Below are 20,197 nucleotides of genomic sequence, written 5' to 3' on the forward strand. Positions count from 1 at the left end.
AGTAACATGGAGACATGGCCAAGTGGGAACACTAACCCCAACTCCAACCCTATAAAGGTGTGTAGCAGTGGAGGCTGCTGAGGTTCACAATAATGGCTGGAACGGAGCAAATGGAATGACATTGAACTCCTGGAAACCATGTTTGATGTATTTGATACCTTTCCATTGATTCCGCTCAAGTCATTACCACGAGCCCGTTCTCCCCAATTAAGATACTTCCAACTTATTGTGGTGTGTAGTAATTTAACCTTTTGTTTTATCAAAATTATTTCTTGCTGATATCAAAGATTACGTTCCTTATGTTTTCAAAACAGTACCGCAAGCAATGCGTGTTAATGTTTACATCAAGCGTCGGGGCTCTTAACAAAACTCCCCGGTCAGAAGACACTATTGACACTAAAGCATTTAGAGGCTATGGATGGGGTAGTTAGTTTCCCTGTAGATCAGGGATGGGCAACTTTGATGGGTGTGGTGTGGGTTAGGGCCCCCCGCCGCTTGTTCGTTGACATGGGTTGTTGCGCCATCAAGTGGTATACATATATAGCTAGTAGTTGGCCACAAACTTTTCTTGTCACTCACAAAATCACATTTAACTTGGAGTAGGCTATATACTATAGGCAGCTATACCTAATATCAACCACGTTTCCAACGTTTTGCTTAATTAACTGTAAAATTAATTAATTAAAAGGTAATTGGTCTGAATGCTATTTTTTTTATTTAGCACGATAAGGAAGAACAATTATCCAGATTGTTTTTCAATGCACACAATTCAATAACAAAAAATCCGATGAGACTTTTCTGTTCTATCCTTACAAAAGTGACACAAATGTGTTTGATATCAATACTCGAAACTATTTCTGTTCAAGTTACATCGCTACTCATTTGCCGGTTAACCTTTGCGTTCATTGGTAAAACCATTATGTCACTCAAAATAACTAGATCAATGATTGGCTAAAAAAGTGACTACTGCTCCTCCCTTCTACTAGCTCTGTGAAGGAATACTTCCGCTAGGCCACCATGCCCTCCGGAAGTTAGTTTGTTTTATTCGGACACAGTCGAAAGCACTGGAGTGAGAGTGAAAGGTGGCCAAACCAAGTAAAAAAAGCACACGGTATCCGACGAAGAGCGTGTAAAGAGAGTCTAAACAAGAGTCTAGTGTTAGAGGCGCTCCATTGATACAAGAAAATCATTTAGAATTTTCCCCGAACCCCAGTGTCTAACCCCTCAAGTCCTCTGGGGCCAGACGAAGCGAGGCGGGAGGTGATGGAGCCTTCACCGGCAAAGGGGAAACCTCAGGGTCGCTTATTGGTGTCCACGACCCTGGACGCAAAAGATGAGCTTGAGGAGGTAGGTTTACTATATAACATATTATCAATAAGTGTTGCTATATCTTACAGCTGTTCAACCATACAGCACGTAAAAAAACATTCACGAATACAAAGACACGGAACCATTTTACAGAATAGCCTCGCCTGCATGTTGCTAGCTATCATTCAGCAAGGCTAGTTCCTAATTCTGAAATGCATTTACTAGTCTAGCATGTGTAGGTTTGCAGCACGTATTTGTGCTTTGTTGACGTGGGTTTAAACGATGGGGAATCCAGCTGAATTTAACGTAGCATTTAGTATGCTATTTATGTAAACATATGGATGAGACACGAGCCCATGCACATGCGCAAAGGTCATCATACACATGTCAATACAGTACCTTTTCTGACACTACCCTTGTAGTGATTCTTCGCTTTAAAAAAAAATCTATGGCCTAACCTCCACACCAGATGGCTTAGACATTTTCATACAGTATGTAGCCAGCTCAATTGACAGAGGCGTCAACACATTCTGTTGTTTGTCTGCTGTTTTTGTGTGTGTGTGTGATTTCTCAGACTTTTTTTTCTCCCATGGGTGTGAGCCTGCTGTGTTGCTCTGTGGCTTTTTGTGTTTTTTTTGTTGTTGTCCATCTGTATGCCCACATTATGTGACTTCTGAATGATTCGGGCCTATCTACGTTTGTGTGTGTCTGTTTTCGTGGTTAACATAATTTTTTTGTTTTTTTTATCCATCAGCGTTTGGAGAGGTGTGTGGGGATTGTCACTTCGTTGACAAATGGCCTGTCAGAGCGTGAGGCCAACGATGCCATCACAGCTAATGTGAGTCCCTTGCCCTTTCACTAATAGTCCATCACCATGGGGTTGGACACTGCATGCTAGAATGTGTAGTTGAGATGTGGCTACTTGCATGCTTGTATTGAGCCTCTGGGGCGGCAGGGTAGCCTAGTGGTTAGAGCGTTGGTCTAGTAACCGGAAGGTTGCAAGTTCAAACCCCCGAGCTGACAAGGTACAAATCTGTCGTTCTGCCACTGAACAGGCAGAACGACAGGCCTTCATTGAAAATAAGAATTTGTTCTTAATTGACTTGCCTAGTTAAATAAAGGTTAAATTTTTTTTTTTTTTAAATGAGCCTCAGAATCTAATTGAATCTTAATAGAATGTGACTATGGTCAGACGAATCAGAGTTGGCCTTGTAATTGATCCTTTCTCGTAAACATTTTTGCAATGCCATTTGTAAATGTGAGTAGTTAAAGGACGTAGTACATATGCTTCATAAGCATATTGAGAAGTGTAGGATTATGTACCGTATGCTACCTGTAGGCTCAGTTTTTATGTTGAATTGAATCGGTTCAAGTGACATGAATCCCTGATATGGCTAAAGCTTCCAATGTCAACACAATGATAAGCAGGTAGATGCTTATTGTCGGGAATCTTGACCTGGAGGCAGAACTGAGCAATTTCCACTAGATGGTACCTACACACTGAAGAAGGCTGCGATGCTAAAACCTCTGCGTACGCTATCCCTGATGCAGTGAAAACATTAAAAATAAATAAAAAATGAAGTCTGCTTCATGCAACATCTTTTTGAGTGAAGACAGATTACACCTTTTGTTTGTCTGAATTCACAGGTTTTACGCACCAGCCAAGCTTCTGGGAGAGCACATGGTCCGCTTTTGACCAGCTGCATTGTGAAAATGTCTATATGGTCTTATTTAAGGTTAGGGTTAGGCTTTAAGGTTAGTTTTAAAATCATATTTTATGACTTTGTAGCTGTGTCAGATAGTGACCACTCTGCAAAACTGCCACCAGGGCCAGATTCATGACAATAAATGCCAATCTGACCCATTATAATGGAGGCTACAGCCATATCATGGGTAGATTAAGTGGCACGGTAACATTGTCATATTCTCCTCATCCTCCAGGTGTGTAAGGGCCCCCAGCAGCACGAGGAGGTGTGTCTGGGACTCTTCGCTCTGCTGCTCACCGAGCCTCCACAGGCACAGAGGGTAAGGCATTGTTATTACGTTATCCTTATCAGCATTATCATACTTCATATCATTATTAAACACATTATCATTTCATATGATTATTGGGGTTGCCAATTCAGTCTAAGATCTGTACCTTCATTATTGCATTTTCAAAATACCCTAGAATAGCTTTATTGTTCGCCGGCAGTCAAAAGCCAATTCTGGGAGACTCCGGGTCAAACCAAGAGGGTCGGAAAGCCCTCATGATCATAGCACCATAGATTGCATTCATTATACACACACCAAACGTTTGAATTAGCTTACATAGTGATTCTTGTGAGTGCACTAAAAATAGTGTGCTGTTGTCCACACTTATGCCCAGCATGTAATTCCAACCCTAATACCTCAAATATTTTAGGCTCCCTGATATGAATGGAATTATACACTCTACAACCCAATCTGTACATCACATACGCTGCAAACACTTCACAAACGTTCATGCTATACTCTGAAGCTTCACTATTCTTGTCAATATTGATACATTTTGCATTTGTGGCTGTCACGCGAACAGAACACACACACACAGTACAGACACTCATATTTATTACACACACACAACACTATAACGGCACACACTGCAGCCTCCAAAACCACTGTGTGTGACCACCAGTATCACACACACTTGATACACATTTCAATTCCTCAACCCCCTAACACCGGTATTATAAACACACACCTTCAGACTGTATATGATCAGTATACCTTATTTTTTTTATTTTACCTTTATTTTACTAGGCAAGTCAGTTTAGAACACATTCTTATTTTCAATGACGGCCTAGGAAGAGTGGGTTAACTGCCTGTTCAGGGGCAGAACGACAGATTTGTACCTTGTCAGCTCGGGGATTCGAACTTGCAACCTTTCGGTTACTAGTCCAACGCTCTAACCACTAGGCTACCCTGATGACACATCAACATTTCCACCATAAGGTACTATAGAATGGGACAGTCTGGGCTTTTATGAGTTACAACTTGGGGAAATCAATAAGAATAATTTCACCATTCTTGAAATAATGTGCCCGAGTCTGGTGTAGTGTTTAGCTCTACATACTCCGGAGCACACATACCCCTGGAGCTTTGGGTATGAATCCTCTCACCCCTTCTTGTCTCTCTTCCTCTGTATCCCTCTCCCCTCTGCATTCTGACTTTCACTGTCCATAAAACAATCAAATAAAAATAAAAGAATGGTCAACTTCTATAGTATTCCTGTGGCCTCTGTAAATCCTTGTCACCTGAACATGCTTGTCTGGGTGCTCAGTTTAATTGAATCCACATTACACTATTTATGCAATAGGCCCTATTGAGGCACAAACCTGTTAATTATCACACTATGTTGTATGGACACTGTACAGTATGTCCATATGCTGCAAAGCAAATTAGCCTTTGGTTATAATAAAGACTTACATATTCTCTACTTTACTATATTCTACTTAAGCAATAAGTCCCGAGCAGGTGTAGTATATGGCCATATATCACAAACCCCCAAGGTGCCTCATTGCTATTATAACCTGGTTACCAACATAATTAGAGCTGTAAAAATAAATGTTTTGTCATAACCTTGGTATACGGTCTGATATACCACGGCTGTCAGCCAATCAGCATTCAGGGCTCAACCCACCCAGTTTCTAATCTACTGTATTTGACTCTACTCTCCACAGTGCTACAGAGACCTGACCCTGGTGAATAGGGACGGCATGAACGTGATCCTGATCAAGATCAACCAGATCCTCATGGAGAAGTTCCTCAAGCTGCAGGATGTGTGCCGCACACAGGTCAACAGTTTGTCTCCATGTAGAAAAGGCAGAAACCATTTTCGTGCTCTCAATACAGTTAGCTTTATTGACACAATACACATATGGATGTTTTCTAATGAGTAAGTGATTGACTAACGATCTCGCCCTTCTCTCCCTTCAGTTGGTGTGGTTGGTGAGGGAGCTGGTGAAGAGTGGCGTGATCGGCGCGGACGGCGTCCTCATGACCCTTATGAAGCAGATCGCAGGTCAGTCCATTCACTATGTGTACTGTTGGTTTCACTGCTTTGAGTAGCGTCTTGTTTCACCGTTCCTCTCGCGTCTAAATTGTGTCAAGACAAAATGGCTTCCTCGCCTTTTGTCTGTAGTCTCTGTGTTGGTTTGCTTGATTGAGCATCTCTGGATTTTTTTTTTCTTCCTGTGTCCAGGAGGAGACATCACCAGTAAGAACCTGTGGCTGGCTGAGAATGTTCTGGACATACTGCTGGATCAAAGGTGTGTTGAGAGCGATCAACAGGAAACACTCTTTCACTCCATTATTGTCATGCAATAAAAGTCAAACTGGTTCATAAGGCAAAAAACGTATCACACACTATTATTATTATGATTCTTTTTTAAATATGTCATGCTTTGAAGTAGGCTCACAATACATGAGAAGGGCTTACCAATAAAAACTGCCAGAAGAAGTGATTTCTGTTGAGTGCTCCAACTCCTTTCTGGCTCATATTAGTACTGTGGGAGTATTACTTAGTATGCTCTTCTCTGGAATTTGTCATTGTTGTTAAGCACCCCTCCTTTCCTTGGTTCGCTGAAGCGTGAAGGACCGCCTGAACTCTAGGTTTATAACACACTCACACTTTTGGACTCGTTTGGTTTAGCGCACAACAGTCTCTCTACAAGAACTACAATCGTCTCTTGTCTCTTCGTCGTCTCTCAGGGAGTGGGTGCTGAAGAGTGGCATGCTGATAGCCATGTCCGTGTACACCTACCTGCGCCTCATCGTGGACCACGGCACCCCGGCACTGCTGGTCCTCAGACAGAAGGAGGTTGACTTGTGTATCGGCCTGCTCCGAGAGAAGGTGAGGGAGGAGAGGAATGAAGGAGGGAATGATGTAATGGCATACGCGAGGTAAGGAGACGAGCGATATAGTGTGTAAGGGAATGAGGGAGGAGTAGATTTGGAGCGAAGATGCGTATGGAGTCTTGAGGACAGATGAGAAAGAAGATTTGTGTCGTATCGTATATGCCCAAGAACACAGACAAACTTATTATACTTTATCTAGGTTTGACAATGGGGAATTTCCACACAGCAATTCAATAATTGAATGTAATGACATATTCCCCTCTTTCTCTTCCCCTCATCCCTGTCTAGTTTATGGAGTGTTTTATCATTGGGAGAGACCTGGTGCGTCTGCTGCAGATCGTGGCCCGGATCCCAGAGATGGAGCTACTGTGGAAAGACCTGCTCCACAACCCCCAGGCCCTCAGCCCTCAGTTCACTGGTAAGGGTAAGAGAGTGTCGTTAAGCAGGGGTGGGTCTGTGTGTGTCTGTGTGTGTGTGTGAGACCCGTGGCTCAGTTCTAACTCTCTCTCTCTCTGGTTCTATAGGTTTGCTGCAGCTCCTGACCGCTCGCACATCCCGCAAGTTCCTGGCTTGTCGCCTCACACCAGACATGGAGACCAAACTGCTCTTCATGACCTCCAGGGTAAACACACACACACACACACACTACAACACATCTCAGGACAGTACACACACACAAACACTGCAACACATCTCAGGACAGTACACACACACACACACACTACAACACATCACAGGACAGTACACACAAACACACACACACACGCACTACAACACATCTCAGGACAGTACACACACACTACAACACAGTACACACACTACAACACAGTACACACACTACAACACATCTCAGAACGGTACACACACACACTACAACACGGTACACACACACTACAACACATCTCAGGATGGTACACACACACTACAACACATCTCAGGATGGTACACACACACTACAACACATCTCAGGACGGTACACACACACTACTACACATCTCAGGACGGTACACACACACACTACAACACATCTCAGGATGGTACACACACACACACTACAACACATCTCAGGACGGTATACACACACACACACACACACTACAACACGTCTCATGATGGTACACACACACACACTACAACACATCTCAGGACGGTACACACACACACACTACAACACGTCTCAGGACGGTACACACACACACACTCACTACAACACATCTCATGACGGTACACACACAAAGTACATGCACATACACATTCCCTTATGCCTATCCTGTCCCTCTCTCCCTGTAGGTGCGATTTGGCCAGCAGAAGCGCTACCAGGACTGGTTCCAGAGACAGTACCTGTCCACGGCAGAGAGCCAGTCGCTGCGCTGTGACCTGATTCGCTACATCTGCGGCGTGGTGCACCCATCCAATGAGGTCCTGAGCTCTGACATCCTGCCCCGCTGGGCTATCATTGGCTGGCTGCTCACCACCTGCACGGTAAGGGGCAGGGCAAAGATTGGTTATAACTTTAAGGCACAATAATGCAAAGATGGGTAATGATTTATTTTATAGCATGCCCAAGATTATTTTCTGTCTAATGTTAATCTAGTAAACAATAAAGCTTTTTGAATTTACCTCGTATTTACAACTATTTACCTGGATTTTACCCATACAGATAATAGTAATTACATTGAAATATTTAAATGTTTTATTACTTGCGTCTTTAGTCTAACGTGGCGGCCTCGAACGCCAAGCTTGCCCTGTTCTACGACTGGCTCTTCTTCAGCCCAGAGAAGGACAGCATCATGAACATAGGTAAGACGGGGGAACAGAAAACACTACCTGTATCTCTTCGTGTGTAGAGTAAGGGACCAATGTGCTCAGCTAAATGTTAGAAGTAGGGAAAACATGCGGGTGTTGGGTTAGTGGTATATTAGAATAACGAGTAAACTGGAACAGAGGTTACAGGATGGACGCATTTCTGCTATCACCTTCTCTATCCGCCACTGTATGCACTTTTGTCTCTTTCTCTTTTCATGGTTGACCCATCCGTTCTCTCTTCCCCCTCCCTCTTTCAGAGCCGGCCATCTTAGTGATGCACCACTCCATGAAGCCTCATCCAGCCATCACTGCCACTCTCCTGGACTTCATGTGTCGGGTGAGTGGGTGCACACATTACACAACGGAGCTCATTCAGATCACTTAACTGTGGTGAATGTACCACTTTTTTTGCTATTCAAAGTGGAAAAGACTCTATTGACATGTGCTTCATGTTCAATGTGTTAGCGAAGCAGTAGAGAACGAAGAGATGTTTTGACATTTCCTGCCGTATTCACTAGAGGTTGACCGATCAATCGGAATTGCTGATTAATTAGGGCTGATTTCAAGTTTTCATAGAAATCGGTAATCAGCATTTTTGAACACCGATCATGGCCGATTACATTGCACTCCACGAGGAGACTGCGTGGCAGGCTGACTACCTGTTATGCGAGTGCAGCAAGGAGCCACGGTAAGATGCGAGCTAGCATTAAACTTATCTTATGAAAAACAATCAATCTTAATAACATAATCACTAATTAACTACACATGGTTGATGATATTACTAGTTTATCTAGCTTGTCCTATCAACGCGGTGCCTGTAAATTTATCATTGAATCACAGCCTACTTCGCCAAATGGGTGATTTAACAAGCGCATTCGCAAAAAAAGCACTGTCGTTGCACCAATGTGTACCTAACCATAAACATCAATTCCTTTCTTAAAATCAATACACAAGTATATATTTTTAAACCTGCATATTTAGTTAATATTGCCTGCTAACATTAATTTATTTTAACTAGGGAAATTGTCACTTCTCTTGCGTTCTGTGCAACAGAGTCGGGGTATATGCAGCAGTTTGGGCCGCATGGCTCGTTGCGAACTGTGTCAAGACCATTTCTTCCTAACAAAGACAGCCAACTTCGCCAAACGGGGGATGATTTAACAAATGCGCATTTGCAAAAAAAGCACAATCGTTGCACGACTGTACCTAACCATAAATATCAATGCCTTTCTTAAAATCAATACACAGAAGTATATATTTTTTTTTACCTGCATATTTAGTTTTTTAAAATTCATGTTAGCTGGCAATATTAAACTAGGAAAATTGTGTCGCTTCTCTTGCGTTCATTGAACGCAGAGTCAGAGTATATGCAACAGTTTGGGCCGCATGGCTTGTTGCGACCTAATTTGCCAGAATTTTACGTAATTAGGACATAACATTGAAGGTTGTGCAATGTAACAGCAATATTTAGACTTAGGGATGCCACCCATTAGATAAAATACAGAACGGTTCCATATTTCACTGACAGAATAAATGTTTGTTTTCGAAATGATAGTTTCCGGATTTGACCATATTAATGACCTACGGCTCGTATTTCTGTGTGTTTATTATATTATAATTAAGTATATGATTTGATAGAGCAGTGTGACTGAGCGGTAGTAGGCAGCAGCAGGCTCGTAAGCATTCATTCAAACAGCACTTTCCTGCGTTTGACAGCAGCTCTTCGCAATGCTTCAAGCATTGTGCTGTTTATGACTTCAAGCCTATCAACTCACGAGATTAGGCTGGCAATACTAAAGTACCTATTACAACATCCAATAGTCAAAGGTATAGGAAATACAAATGGTATAGAGAGAAATAGTCCTATAATAACTACAACCTAAAACGTCTTACCTGGGAATATTGAAGACTCATGTTAAAAGGAACCACCAGCTTTCATATGTTCTCATGTTCTGAGCAAGGAACTTAAACATTAGCTTTTTTACATGGCACATATTGCACTTTTACTTTCTTCTCCAACACTTTGTTTTTGCATTATTTAAACCAAATTGAACATGTTTCATTATTTATTTGAGACTAAATTGATTTCATTGATGTATTATATTAAGTTAAAATAAAAGTGTTCATTGTTCATTCAGTATTGTTGTAATTGTCATTATTACAAATATATTTGTAAAAATTGTCCGTTTTAATCGGTATCGTCCCTTTTTGGTCCTCCAATAATCGGTATCGGCGTTGAAAAATCATAATCGACTGACCTCTAGTATTCACCCGTTTTGTCTGACTTGGGAAGCGAGTGGTACATTTACAGCGGTGAGGAAGTTTAATGATACCTTGCATTGGTGTTAGTTGTGCCATGCTTTAGAGAAGTTGTGGTATTTTGGCGTTCGCGCAGATGCTTGACTCATCTAAAAAATGTTTTACCTTCTCTTGCCTTCAACTGATCCTACTCTGTTTTGCTCTCTTCCCCCCCTCTTTCTCCCTCACAGATCATCCCTCACTTTTTCCCCCCTCTGGAGGGGCAGGTGCGGCAGGGTGTCTTCAACTCTCTCACCTTCATCATGGAGAAAAGAGTGCTGGCGTGAGTCATTCTCTCTCACTCGCACACATTCATGCACCCACCACCACCAGCCATCATGGGATATATTTGACCTTGGACACAGTTGTACATAAAAAAACATATAATATATATTAACATATATATTTAAATTGAACATCTGCAGATTTTACATTTTTGATCAAGTGATTTTGGTATCATCAGTGATTTGATTTGATTACATTTTATGTCAGTGAATCTTTATCGCCCTTATTTTAACCCCCTAATCGGTCTGTATTTTCCTCCCTCAGTCATCTAGCTCCTCTGTTTGACAACCCCAAACTGGATCGGGAGCTGCGCTCCATGCTGAGGGAACGCTTCGCAGAGTTCTGCAGTTCCCCCTCACCCCCTACTGAGGGAAGGGATGAAGGTGCAAATGAAAGTAATTCAACTTTTATTTGTTAACATGAATGAATGAATGAACACTGTTGGTGGTCCTTGAAGATGAGTTTCTTTACAAGGCTCACTAGAGTTACTCACATGCAAAAGAAACATCCCTTCTCTTCAACCATCCTCCCCCAGACATGCACAATAACACCCAAAGACATTTGATGGAGGGATTTTGAAAGAAGCAACCTTTTTCAATCATGCTTCATGGTATAATGTGTAGAGTTGAAACTAGCCTATTTCGAGTAACAGTAGGGAAACTAGGGAAGCCCTAGTCCAAGAGCGCAGAGGCTGTTATGTGTCAACTGGAAGTGGCTTTGGATAAACGTGTCGGCTGAATGTTCCATCTAGAAAACGAACCCTAAACTAGAGCATGAAAGTAAAGCATTTTCAATTCAATATGACTTTATTGAATTGCGTTGAGGTGCAACTAACAGTTAACTTAAATTGTCCCCGCTAAATATTGGATGATTCGATTGCGATTTTGAATTACTTTGAATTAGGTTAACCAGGAAAATAATATGCAGGTGTTTTAAATGTGTATGCATTACACTGTTATTCCAGTGTTGCCTTTATTTGAGAACCTCCTGTGTTTGCTTGCCTCTACTTTACAATGTCGTCTAATCACCTTTTGCTCCTCAGTGAAAATGGAGGAGTCTGTTTCCTTGGAGATGGACAATCATGTTCTGCTTGACAAGGAGGATGGTTGCTACGACAACACGGAGGCTGCCTTCAGCGACGATGAGGAGGAGGTTAACAACAAGGGTGAGGGTAAGGAAGGACACATTTTATTACTCCACTCAACACAGATACCAGATAATATGTTAGAACCATGTTAACGTTGAACTACACCAGACTCAACACATAAATGGGTACAATATATTCTGCTGCATTTTACACCAAATGAGCATTATCTAGCTTGCTCCCAAATCTGTCTGTCCTTGCCAACTCCTATGGGTGACAATGGCCATAGGAGTTGGATAGACAACACAAACAGATCTAGGACCAGGCCTATCACTAGCATCATATCAACTCAGATTATCACACCGTTAGATTTGTTTTGCCTTCGATAGATGAAGCCCTCTTTTAACATAGATGAACCATAATGCCTTAACACTGAGTTTTATCTTAGATGAAGCCAAATCAGAAACTTGCATTTGAAAAACAATTTCGAAACTCATAATCCAATTCAAAAGACTGGAAACATATTAGGGCCTCACTCTCACTCTGCTTCGTACTCATCCACATCAAGTCATTGGCTGACCTCTCATTTTGGTTATTACAGGCAATAAAAAGCGGGAGTTCAGATTCCACCCAATCAAAGAGGCCGTTATTGAGGAGCCCGCTGACATCACTCCCTACGTGGATCAGTTGGACGACACAATGAAGGAGAAGGTGTTGCAGTTACAGAAAGGAAGGTTAGTAGAGTGGATGTGACTGGACTCTCACATCGGGACATGTATTTGTCTAACAAACACACTCACTCAGTTAAATTCAATTAGCCTTATTGGCATAAGACATTGCCAAAGCCAACATCAGTGAACGTGACAAGAGTTGGAGAAGGCCCTAAAAATTGTCAAAGACCCCAGCCACCCCAGTCGTAGACTGTTCTCTCTACTACCGCATGGCAAGCGGTACCGGAGTGCCAAGTCTAGGACTAAATGGCTTCTCAACAGTTTTTACCCCCAAGCCATAAGACTCCTGAACAGGTAATCAAATGGCTACGCAGAGTATTTGCATTGTGTACCCCCCCCCCCCAACCCCTCTTTTTACGCTGCTGCTACTCTCTGTTTATCATATATGCATAGTCACTTTAACTATACATACTACCCCAATTGGTCCGACCAACCAGTGCTCCCGCACATTGGCTAACCAGACTATCTGCATTGTGTCCCACCCACCACCCGCCAACCCCTCCTTTTACGCTACTGCTACTCTCTGTTCATCATATATGCATAGTCACTTTAACTATACATTCATGTACATACTACCCCAATTGGTCCGACCAACCAGTGCTCCCGCACATTGGCTAACCAGACTATCTGCATTGTGTCCCACCCACCATTTGCCAACTCCTCTTACATTACTGTTACTCTCTGTTCATCATATATGCATAGTCACTTTAACCATAACTACATGTACATACTACCTCAATCAGCCTGACTAACTGGTGTCTGTATGTAGCCTCGCTACTGTTATAGCCTCGCTACTGTATATAGCCTGTCTTTTTACTGTTGTTTTATTTCTTTACTTACCTATTGTTTACCTAATACCTTTTTTGCACTATTGGTTAGAGCCTGTAAGTAAGCATTTCACTGAAAGGTCTACTTACACGTGTTGAATTCGGCGCACGTGACAAATAAACTTTGATTTGATCCCTGCTTTACCCTTTTCACAGTGGTAACGTGTAGATCTGTATGGATTGGAGAGATGTTGACAATAATGCCATTATCTCCACTCCTCTGCCTAGCTCACGAGTAGGTTGGCTGCTTTCGGCCATTTTGCTTCCTTTGATTTAGAGAGCCACTTTCATACTTCATCTCTCACCCATTCACTCCCATTGCGGTCAATTGTTCTCATTGCTGATTGCAACAACATTGCTGATTGCAGCAGTGGAAATCTTAATCGAAATGGGCTCTTCAATAATTATTTCCTTTCCCCATCTCTCCAACAGTGACACAGAGGCACATTGTGAAGTCATGCAGGAGATTGTGGACCTGGTCCTAGAGGTGAGTCAGCAAGAAAATATACAACAGTGGTTAAATACAGATATTTATTTGGGTAATCGTATATCTTGTGGGGGAAATGGGAATTCTCTGTGGTTTATTGATGTCCCCTTTCTGTCCCTCGTCTCGCTTGCTCTCTCTCTCTCAGGAGGACTTTGACTCAGAGCAAATGTCCACTCTGGCCTCCTGTCTGGCTGAGCTCTTCAAGGGCCACTTCAGAGGAGACGTACTGCCTGACGACATCACAGAAGAGTAAGTTAATGTGCGCCTTCTGATGGCGTCAACATGGCCTGGTTAGGGGGTAAGACTGTCTGTGCCGTGCATTTGTGTATACATGCGAAAAAAGACTAAGTCTATAGAATATTAACTTTGTTGTGTGTTCCCAGGTCGCTGGAGGAGTCTGTGTGTAAACCTGTGTGCCTGGTGTTCAGGAACCTGTGTCAGATGCAGGAGGACAACAGTGGCTTCTCAGTGCTGCTGGAGATGCTGGCGGAGCTCTACCAGAAACAGCCCAAGATCGGCTATCACCTGCTTTACTACCTCAGGGCCAGGTGAAGGGACTGGGTCCACCACACTGCTTAGCATTGGCAAGGAATGGGAGCCCTTGGTTTCAGGGAGGCTGAGGGAGTAGTGTGTTAGACATTTTGCTGTCCGCTAGAAGTTATTGTTACAACCGTCCACTGTTTTAGTTTCTATAATGCTGCTGTTAACGTTCTTTCTACATTGATAAAGCAGTCAATGGAGACATGAGCCTGGACACATTTTTGCCCTCGCACTGCTCTGTTGGTTTAACATCACTTGATCTAATGTTGTTGTACCATTGTTGCAGCATAGCTGTAACCTAGTTCTAACATTGTTGTAACATTGTCTCCCACCACAGTAAAGCAGCGATGGGGAAGATGAGTCTGTACGAGTCGTTTGCCCAGGCCACAGCGCTGGGAGACCTGCACACCTGTCTCATGATGGACATGAAGGCCTGCCAGGAGGATGACATCAGGCTGCTCTGCTATCTCACACCATCCATCTACACCGAGGTACACACAAACTTCTACGCCGAGGTACACACAAACTTCTTCTACGCCGAGGTACACACAAACTTCTTCTACGCCGAGGTACACACAAACTTCTTCTACGCCGAGGTACACACAAACTTCTTCTACGCCGAGGTACACACAAACTTCTTCTATGCCGAGGTACACACAAACTTCTTCTACGCCGAGGTACACACAAACTTCTTCTACGCCGAGGTACACACAAACTTCTTCTACGCCGAGGTACACACAAACTTCATCTACGCCGAGGTACACACAAACACACCATCTACGCTGAGGTGTGTACACACAAACACACCATCTACGCTGAGGTGTGTACACACAAACACACCATCTACGCCGAGGTGCGTACACACACAGAGACAACATCTACAGTGCCTTGAGAAAGTATTCACACCCCTTGACTTTTTCCACATTTTGTTGTGTTAGATTGAATTTTAAATTGAGATGTTGTGTCACTGATCTACACACAATACCCCATAATGTCAAAGTGGAATCATGGTTTTAGAAATGTTTACAAATGAAAAGTTGAAATGTTTTGACTCAATAAGTATTCAACCCTTTTATCATGGCAAGCCTAAATAAGTTCAGGTGTAAAAAATATTGTACAATCCAGGTGTGCAACGCTCTTAGAGACTTGTAATCGCTGCCAAAGGGGATTTTAACATGTATTGACTCGGGGTTGAATACTTATCTAATCACGATATAGTAGTGTTTTATTTTCCATTAAAAAAATTTACAATGTTAGGATTTTTTTTCCACTTTATGTAGATTGTTGACAAAAAATGACATCCATTTTAGTCCTACTTTTTAACACAACAAAATGTGGGAAAGGTCAAGGGGTGTGAGTACTGAAGGCACTGTTACACTGTTTATATCTCCCTCCTCTCTCTGTAGTTCCCAGATGAGACATTGCGCAGTGGAGAGCTACTCAACATGATTGTAGCAGTCATCGATTCAACACAGGTAATTTAACCACACACACACACAAAAATATACAATACTGCATAGTATTTTTCTCCTTCAACCCTCCCATTCCACCCCCCAACTCTTTTTTTCTCTTTCAGCTTCAGGAGCTGATGTGTCACGTGATGATTGGCAATCTGGTGATGTTCCGCAAGGACTCTGTCCTCAATATCCTCAGTGAGTCACATATAACGTCAGACACACACACACACACACACAGACAGAGAAAAACAGATTCATAGTGCATGTGTATGAACTGTGTGCTTGTCTCACTGAATGAAATATTGTCTCTGCCCTACAGTCCAGTCTCTGGAATGGGAGACGTTTGAGCAGTACAGTGCCTGGCAGCTCTTCTTGGCCCACAGCATTCCACTGGAGACCATTATCCCCATCCTGCAGCACCTCAAGTACAAAGGTGAGATACACACAATGGCCTAGATAGACACTGCTCTCCGCTATTAGCTAAATCGCTAAGACTGACCCCTTCAACAGTGCCCTTGTCGTCTTTTGTTTGGTACACATCCCTGCGTCCCCACCGTCACACAATTACTGTTTATGCAATCCAAAAATGTTCTATTATTAGTTGCAATCTGTGTCAGGTGGGTGTCATTTGAAAGCCTATTCTATTGCCAACGTGGCTATCAAAGTTATAAAATATGGTCTTACAGTGTTAGGCTTTCAAAAGGCAGAGTGTAATTAAGACAGAGTGTAATTCTGGTGCGCATAGAATTAAGTTGTGACTGCATTCAAGTGCATGTTCCGTGGCTAATTTTCTTCACAAATACAACAAAGGCTCATTCTGTTCAGGACAACCCAGGGTAGAACACATGTCATCCTGTGAATCAAACATAGCGATTGTAAATGTTGATACTGTAAATTACATTTGTTTTCAAATATGGAAATGTGAAGTGCCCATTTGGACTCACAGGTGCATTTCCCTCACTCAGACAACACATAACGAAAAGTAGCGCATTTGGAGGCTGGAGGGCGCATCTTTTGTACTCAAGTTTACAACGGTTGTCAGTCAAAACACACAGCGCTGGGAAGTGGAGAACCTGTGTTCTGACATCCATGTATAGCATGTTGACTGTACAGCTTCTGCATTATAAATTAGGCTCTCTCAATGACAAAATGTGAATATTTGGGCTGGGTATGCTATTGACCTTCACTAAAATGAGTTAATGGTTCTACACTGTACTTTCCTGGTATTACCACTGGCATAATATTCTTACGTTGTACCTCTTCCTGTCCAGAACACCCAGAAGCACTCTCCTGTTTGCTGTTGCAATTACGCAGGGAAAAGTAAGCTATATTTACAGGTACATACTGTATCTCTGCAAATGAATACAGTGGCATCGGTACTGATCCCTGTGGTGCTCCTTCCCCCTTTAGACCCAGTGGTGAGATGGTGAAGATGGTGCTGAGTCGGCCCTGCCACCCGGAGGACCAGTTCACCACCAGTATCCTGCGCCACTGGGCGGCCAAGCACGACGACGTCCTGGGGGAACATATCAAGGCCCTGCTCATCAAGAACAACAACATGCCACGCAAACGCCAGAGGTAACTACGAGTCCACCACTTTCACTTTTTAAGGAGATGGAGTTTTTACCTTAATCTTAATAGTTTTCTTTACCTCCAGAGAAGGTCTTTAATGACTTGTTACATCAATCCACTGTTTGGATATTGCTAATGTCGGCATCCAATTGGTTCACGCTTCATAAACGCATAGCTCACACACATACTTCAATTCAACTTATAGCACAACAATATCAGTCCAGAAGATCTGTGTTCGACTCAGTTCTGTCTAAAGATTTTTCATTCTGTTTCCAACGATTTGAAGTCCCAAGTTTTCATACTCGCATTCCATGCATTGTTTACTTCACAGTGCTTTCTGTATCTCTCGGGGGTAAGAAAAACCATTGATTGGTGTGAAAGTCCAGAAATCTGTAACTGATGAGACACACGTGGGTTTAAAGGCTTCAGCGTTGTGTTCTAATGGTCCTGTTCATTGAGCTTTTGTTGGTTTTGACTGCACTGCAGATAGCCTGTCTGATCACCCATGGTCTTGGTTATTAGTTGAATCGGTCTTTAAATGCTGGGCTTGAACAAAAGCCTGCACACTGTGTTGGTGACTGATAGGTTAAAGCCTGGTAACAAGAGTAAGAGGAAAGACTGTTATTGTCTGTGTGTGTGTCTCCCAGTCTGCGCAGCTCCAGCAGTAAACTGGCCCAGCTGACCCTGGAACAGATCCTGGAGCACATGGACAACCTGAGGCTGAACCTCAGCAACACCAAGAACAGCTGTGAGACACACACACACTGTTTTACTATTCTAAAACACACACATCTGTCCTGCAATAGCAGCAAACTAACGCCACATTATACACCAACCTCAGTGTCCCCCAAACACGCCTCTAACCCAGTGAACTCTGACCCTACTCTGTCTGTGGGTCCCCAGTCTTCACACAGACTCCCATCCTGCAGGCACTGCAGCATGTCCAGGCCAGCTGTGACGAGGCCCACAAGATGAGGTGAGACCCCAGACTCTCTCACTGTCCTCTGGGATCATTTCAAGCTACTTTGACTGCGCTGAGATACTCTGTATTTTTATTACACACAGTTTCCTAGGTGTCTTATAGTGACTTAACAGTATGACAGGATTCTGAATGTGTCCCTCCTTTCTGTCTCCGCCTCAGATTCAGCGACCTCTTTTCATTGGCCGAGGAGTACGAAGAGCCCTCCTCCAAGCCTCCCAAGTCACGGCGCAAGGCCCCCGCCTCCTCCCCGCGGTCGCGTAAGGGAGCGGTCACCCCTGTGAGCAACGAGGAAGAGAGCGCGTCTAGCAGTGCCTCGGTAGGTCTTCCTACGGCAACTTCATTTTTATATCCTGTTTAGAAGCTGCGTTAAGATGAGCCTTACATAGCCCCATACCCTTGTACACTTCAGAACCAGGATTAGATTTAGGTTTTGTTAATTGCAATTAACAGAATAACTATTTTGTGCCTCCCTCAGCTGTCACTATAATTTGTTTTATTTTAAGCTTTCCTGGTTTCAGAAGCTATTTCTGTCTCCACTTGTTCCTCCAACCTCTTTTTTATTTCCACCCCTACTCCAGGAGGAAGAGGACTCCAAACCCAAAGCCCCCAAGAGGAAGAGGAAAGGCTCATCTGCGGTGGCCTCGGACAGCGACTGACAGCCCCACAACCAACCCGCTCCTACCTGTCATAGTGACATCCCTGTAGACAGGACCATCAGCCAACCAGCTTCTCCAAACCACTGAGGAAACCCCGCCCCCAGAGACACTCAACAAGAGGGGTCGGAGCTCCTCCGCGTGGACTCTAGTGCTACTGGCCGGAGCCATGGAGACACTCGACCTCACCTCTCACTGGTCATTGGCTGCTTTGTGTCAGTTGGTCTGGCTGGATTGGTCAGGGGGAGCATTCCGAGGGGAAATGCCAGTCGCTGTGGCACAGACTGACAGAAGTACTGTTACGAGAGGGATATCTATATCCTTGAGGAAAGGATTACATGACTAGACTGGATGTTTGGGGGGTAAATGTGTTGCTCTATTGTCACTTAGTTGTCCGCCTATCACACTGCACTTAGAGACATCAGACAAAGCATTTTATAAGCCATGACCATGATGACCGACCAACCAGCAAGAGCATCCAGTCCAGGCGATTTTAACAGAGGCACGTGTCAAAGATTTAAGTGATTCCTACCGTTTTGGGGGAAGGGGAGGTGCGAGAGTTGAAGTGGGGAGAAAGTCACCTTTGTCCCAAGAGAAAAATGTTCCTGCCCCACATCTGAAAAACTCAACATGCCTGTTCACCCTTCATTTCTGATTGGCAAGAAGCGAGACCATGGACACACTTTCATTGGATCATTTTAACCAGATGGTTGGACTGTATGCGAGGTCAGAAATAAAAGACTGTATGAATGGAGGAGCCAGATGTAGTTGCTGAACTTTTTAATGGAAATGTCTTTCTACTGAACTATTTTCATAAAAGATCATAACAATTAAAAAAAGGGCTACAAAAAAATAGAACCAAAGTGGTGGAAACAGTCTTATGTTATGTTTGAATGTTGTTTTTACACAAGTCAGTTGTAACACTACCCAGAACAGAGAGACTGTCAAGAGTGCTGCAATGAATGAGTAGCCAAGTGTATCGATAGCTATGGCGTTTTATGCTTCTTAGCAGCTCGTCTATTTTAATTGAGTAATATTTCGCTTTCTGGTCATAGTAACATGAATTTGTGCATGTGGGGACTCGATTTTCGCCAGCAGGTTACTGTGCCCCTTCTCTCTGGTCAGTCTCACCAGAGGAAATTAAAGAGAGCAAGGACCGTGAGAGGCGGACCCTCTGCGAACAACTGGGGAAATCTGACTTCCGTTTTACCTGGGGGGGGAATACGAGATCCGGGGGAGGGGGGCTTTGAACGGTCATCCAACTCGAAATCTTTCTGGAGCTTTGACTT

At 43.3% G+C, this 20,197-nt stretch overlaps 1 protein-coding gene across 4 annotated transcripts; it reads left to right on the plus strand.

Moving 5' to 3' along the window:
* Nucleotides 1-1,016: 1,016 nt before the first annotated feature.
* On the plus strand, nt 1,017-19,761 carry LOC115131550 (integrator complex subunit 3-like). 4 transcript variants are annotated; one of them, XM_029663349.2, is made up of 29 exons: nt 1,017-1,347; nt 2,063-2,146; nt 3,250-3,333; nt 5,010-5,123; nt 5,266-5,350; nt 5,531-5,597; nt 6,040-6,181; nt 6,475-6,610; nt 6,711-6,808; nt 7,477-7,668; nt 7,899-7,986; nt 8,250-8,329; nt 10,482-10,573; nt 10,840-10,970; nt 11,618-11,746; nt 12,261-12,393; nt 13,650-13,704; nt 13,850-13,953; nt 14,088-14,252; nt 14,582-14,735; nt 15,651-15,719; nt 15,821-15,896; nt 16,021-16,134; nt 16,973-17,021; nt 17,112-17,279; nt 17,921-18,021; nt 18,177-18,249; nt 18,415-18,571; nt 18,834-19,761. In XM_029663349.2, exons 1-29 carry the CDS (start codon nt 1,264-1,266, stop codon nt 18,909-18,911), a joined length of 3,102 nt encoding a protein of 1,033 aa, XP_029519209.1. In that variant the 5' UTR covers nt 1,017-1,263; the 3' UTR covers nt 18,912-19,761. The 4 variants fall into 4 exon arrangements, with proteins under 4 accessions (XP_029519209.1, XP_029519211.1, XP_029519210.1 ...); XM_029663351.2 differs by having other exon boundaries at nt 11,618-11,740; XM_029663350.2 differs by having other exon boundaries at nt 6,475-6,604.
* The last annotated feature ends 436 nt before the right edge of the window (nt 19,762-20,197 follow it).

Source organism: Oncorhynchus nerka, linkage group LG7 (genome assembly GCF_034236695.1).
Source record: "Oncorhynchus nerka isolate Pitt River linkage group LG7, Oner_Uvic_2.0, whole genome shotgun sequence".
Classification (NCBI taxonomy): domain Eukaryota; kingdom Metazoa; phylum Chordata; class Actinopteri; order Salmoniformes; family Salmonidae; genus Oncorhynchus; species Oncorhynchus nerka.

Bases quoted from the DNA above. Each gene is read 5' to 3' on its own strand.
- LOC115131550 (XM_029663349.2), top strand. From the start codon at position 1,264: ATGGAGCCTTCACCGGCAAAGGGGAAACCTCAGGGTCGCTTATTGGTG. The intron at 13,705-13,849 runs GTGAGTCAGCAA...TCTCTCTCTCAG, and splicing joins TTGTGGACCTGGTCCTAGAG to GAGGACTTTGACTCAGAGCA. The intron at 18,250-18,414 runs GTGAGACCCCAG...TCTCCGCCTCAG, and splicing joins GACGAGGCCCACAAGATGAG to ATTCAGCGACCTCTTTTCAT.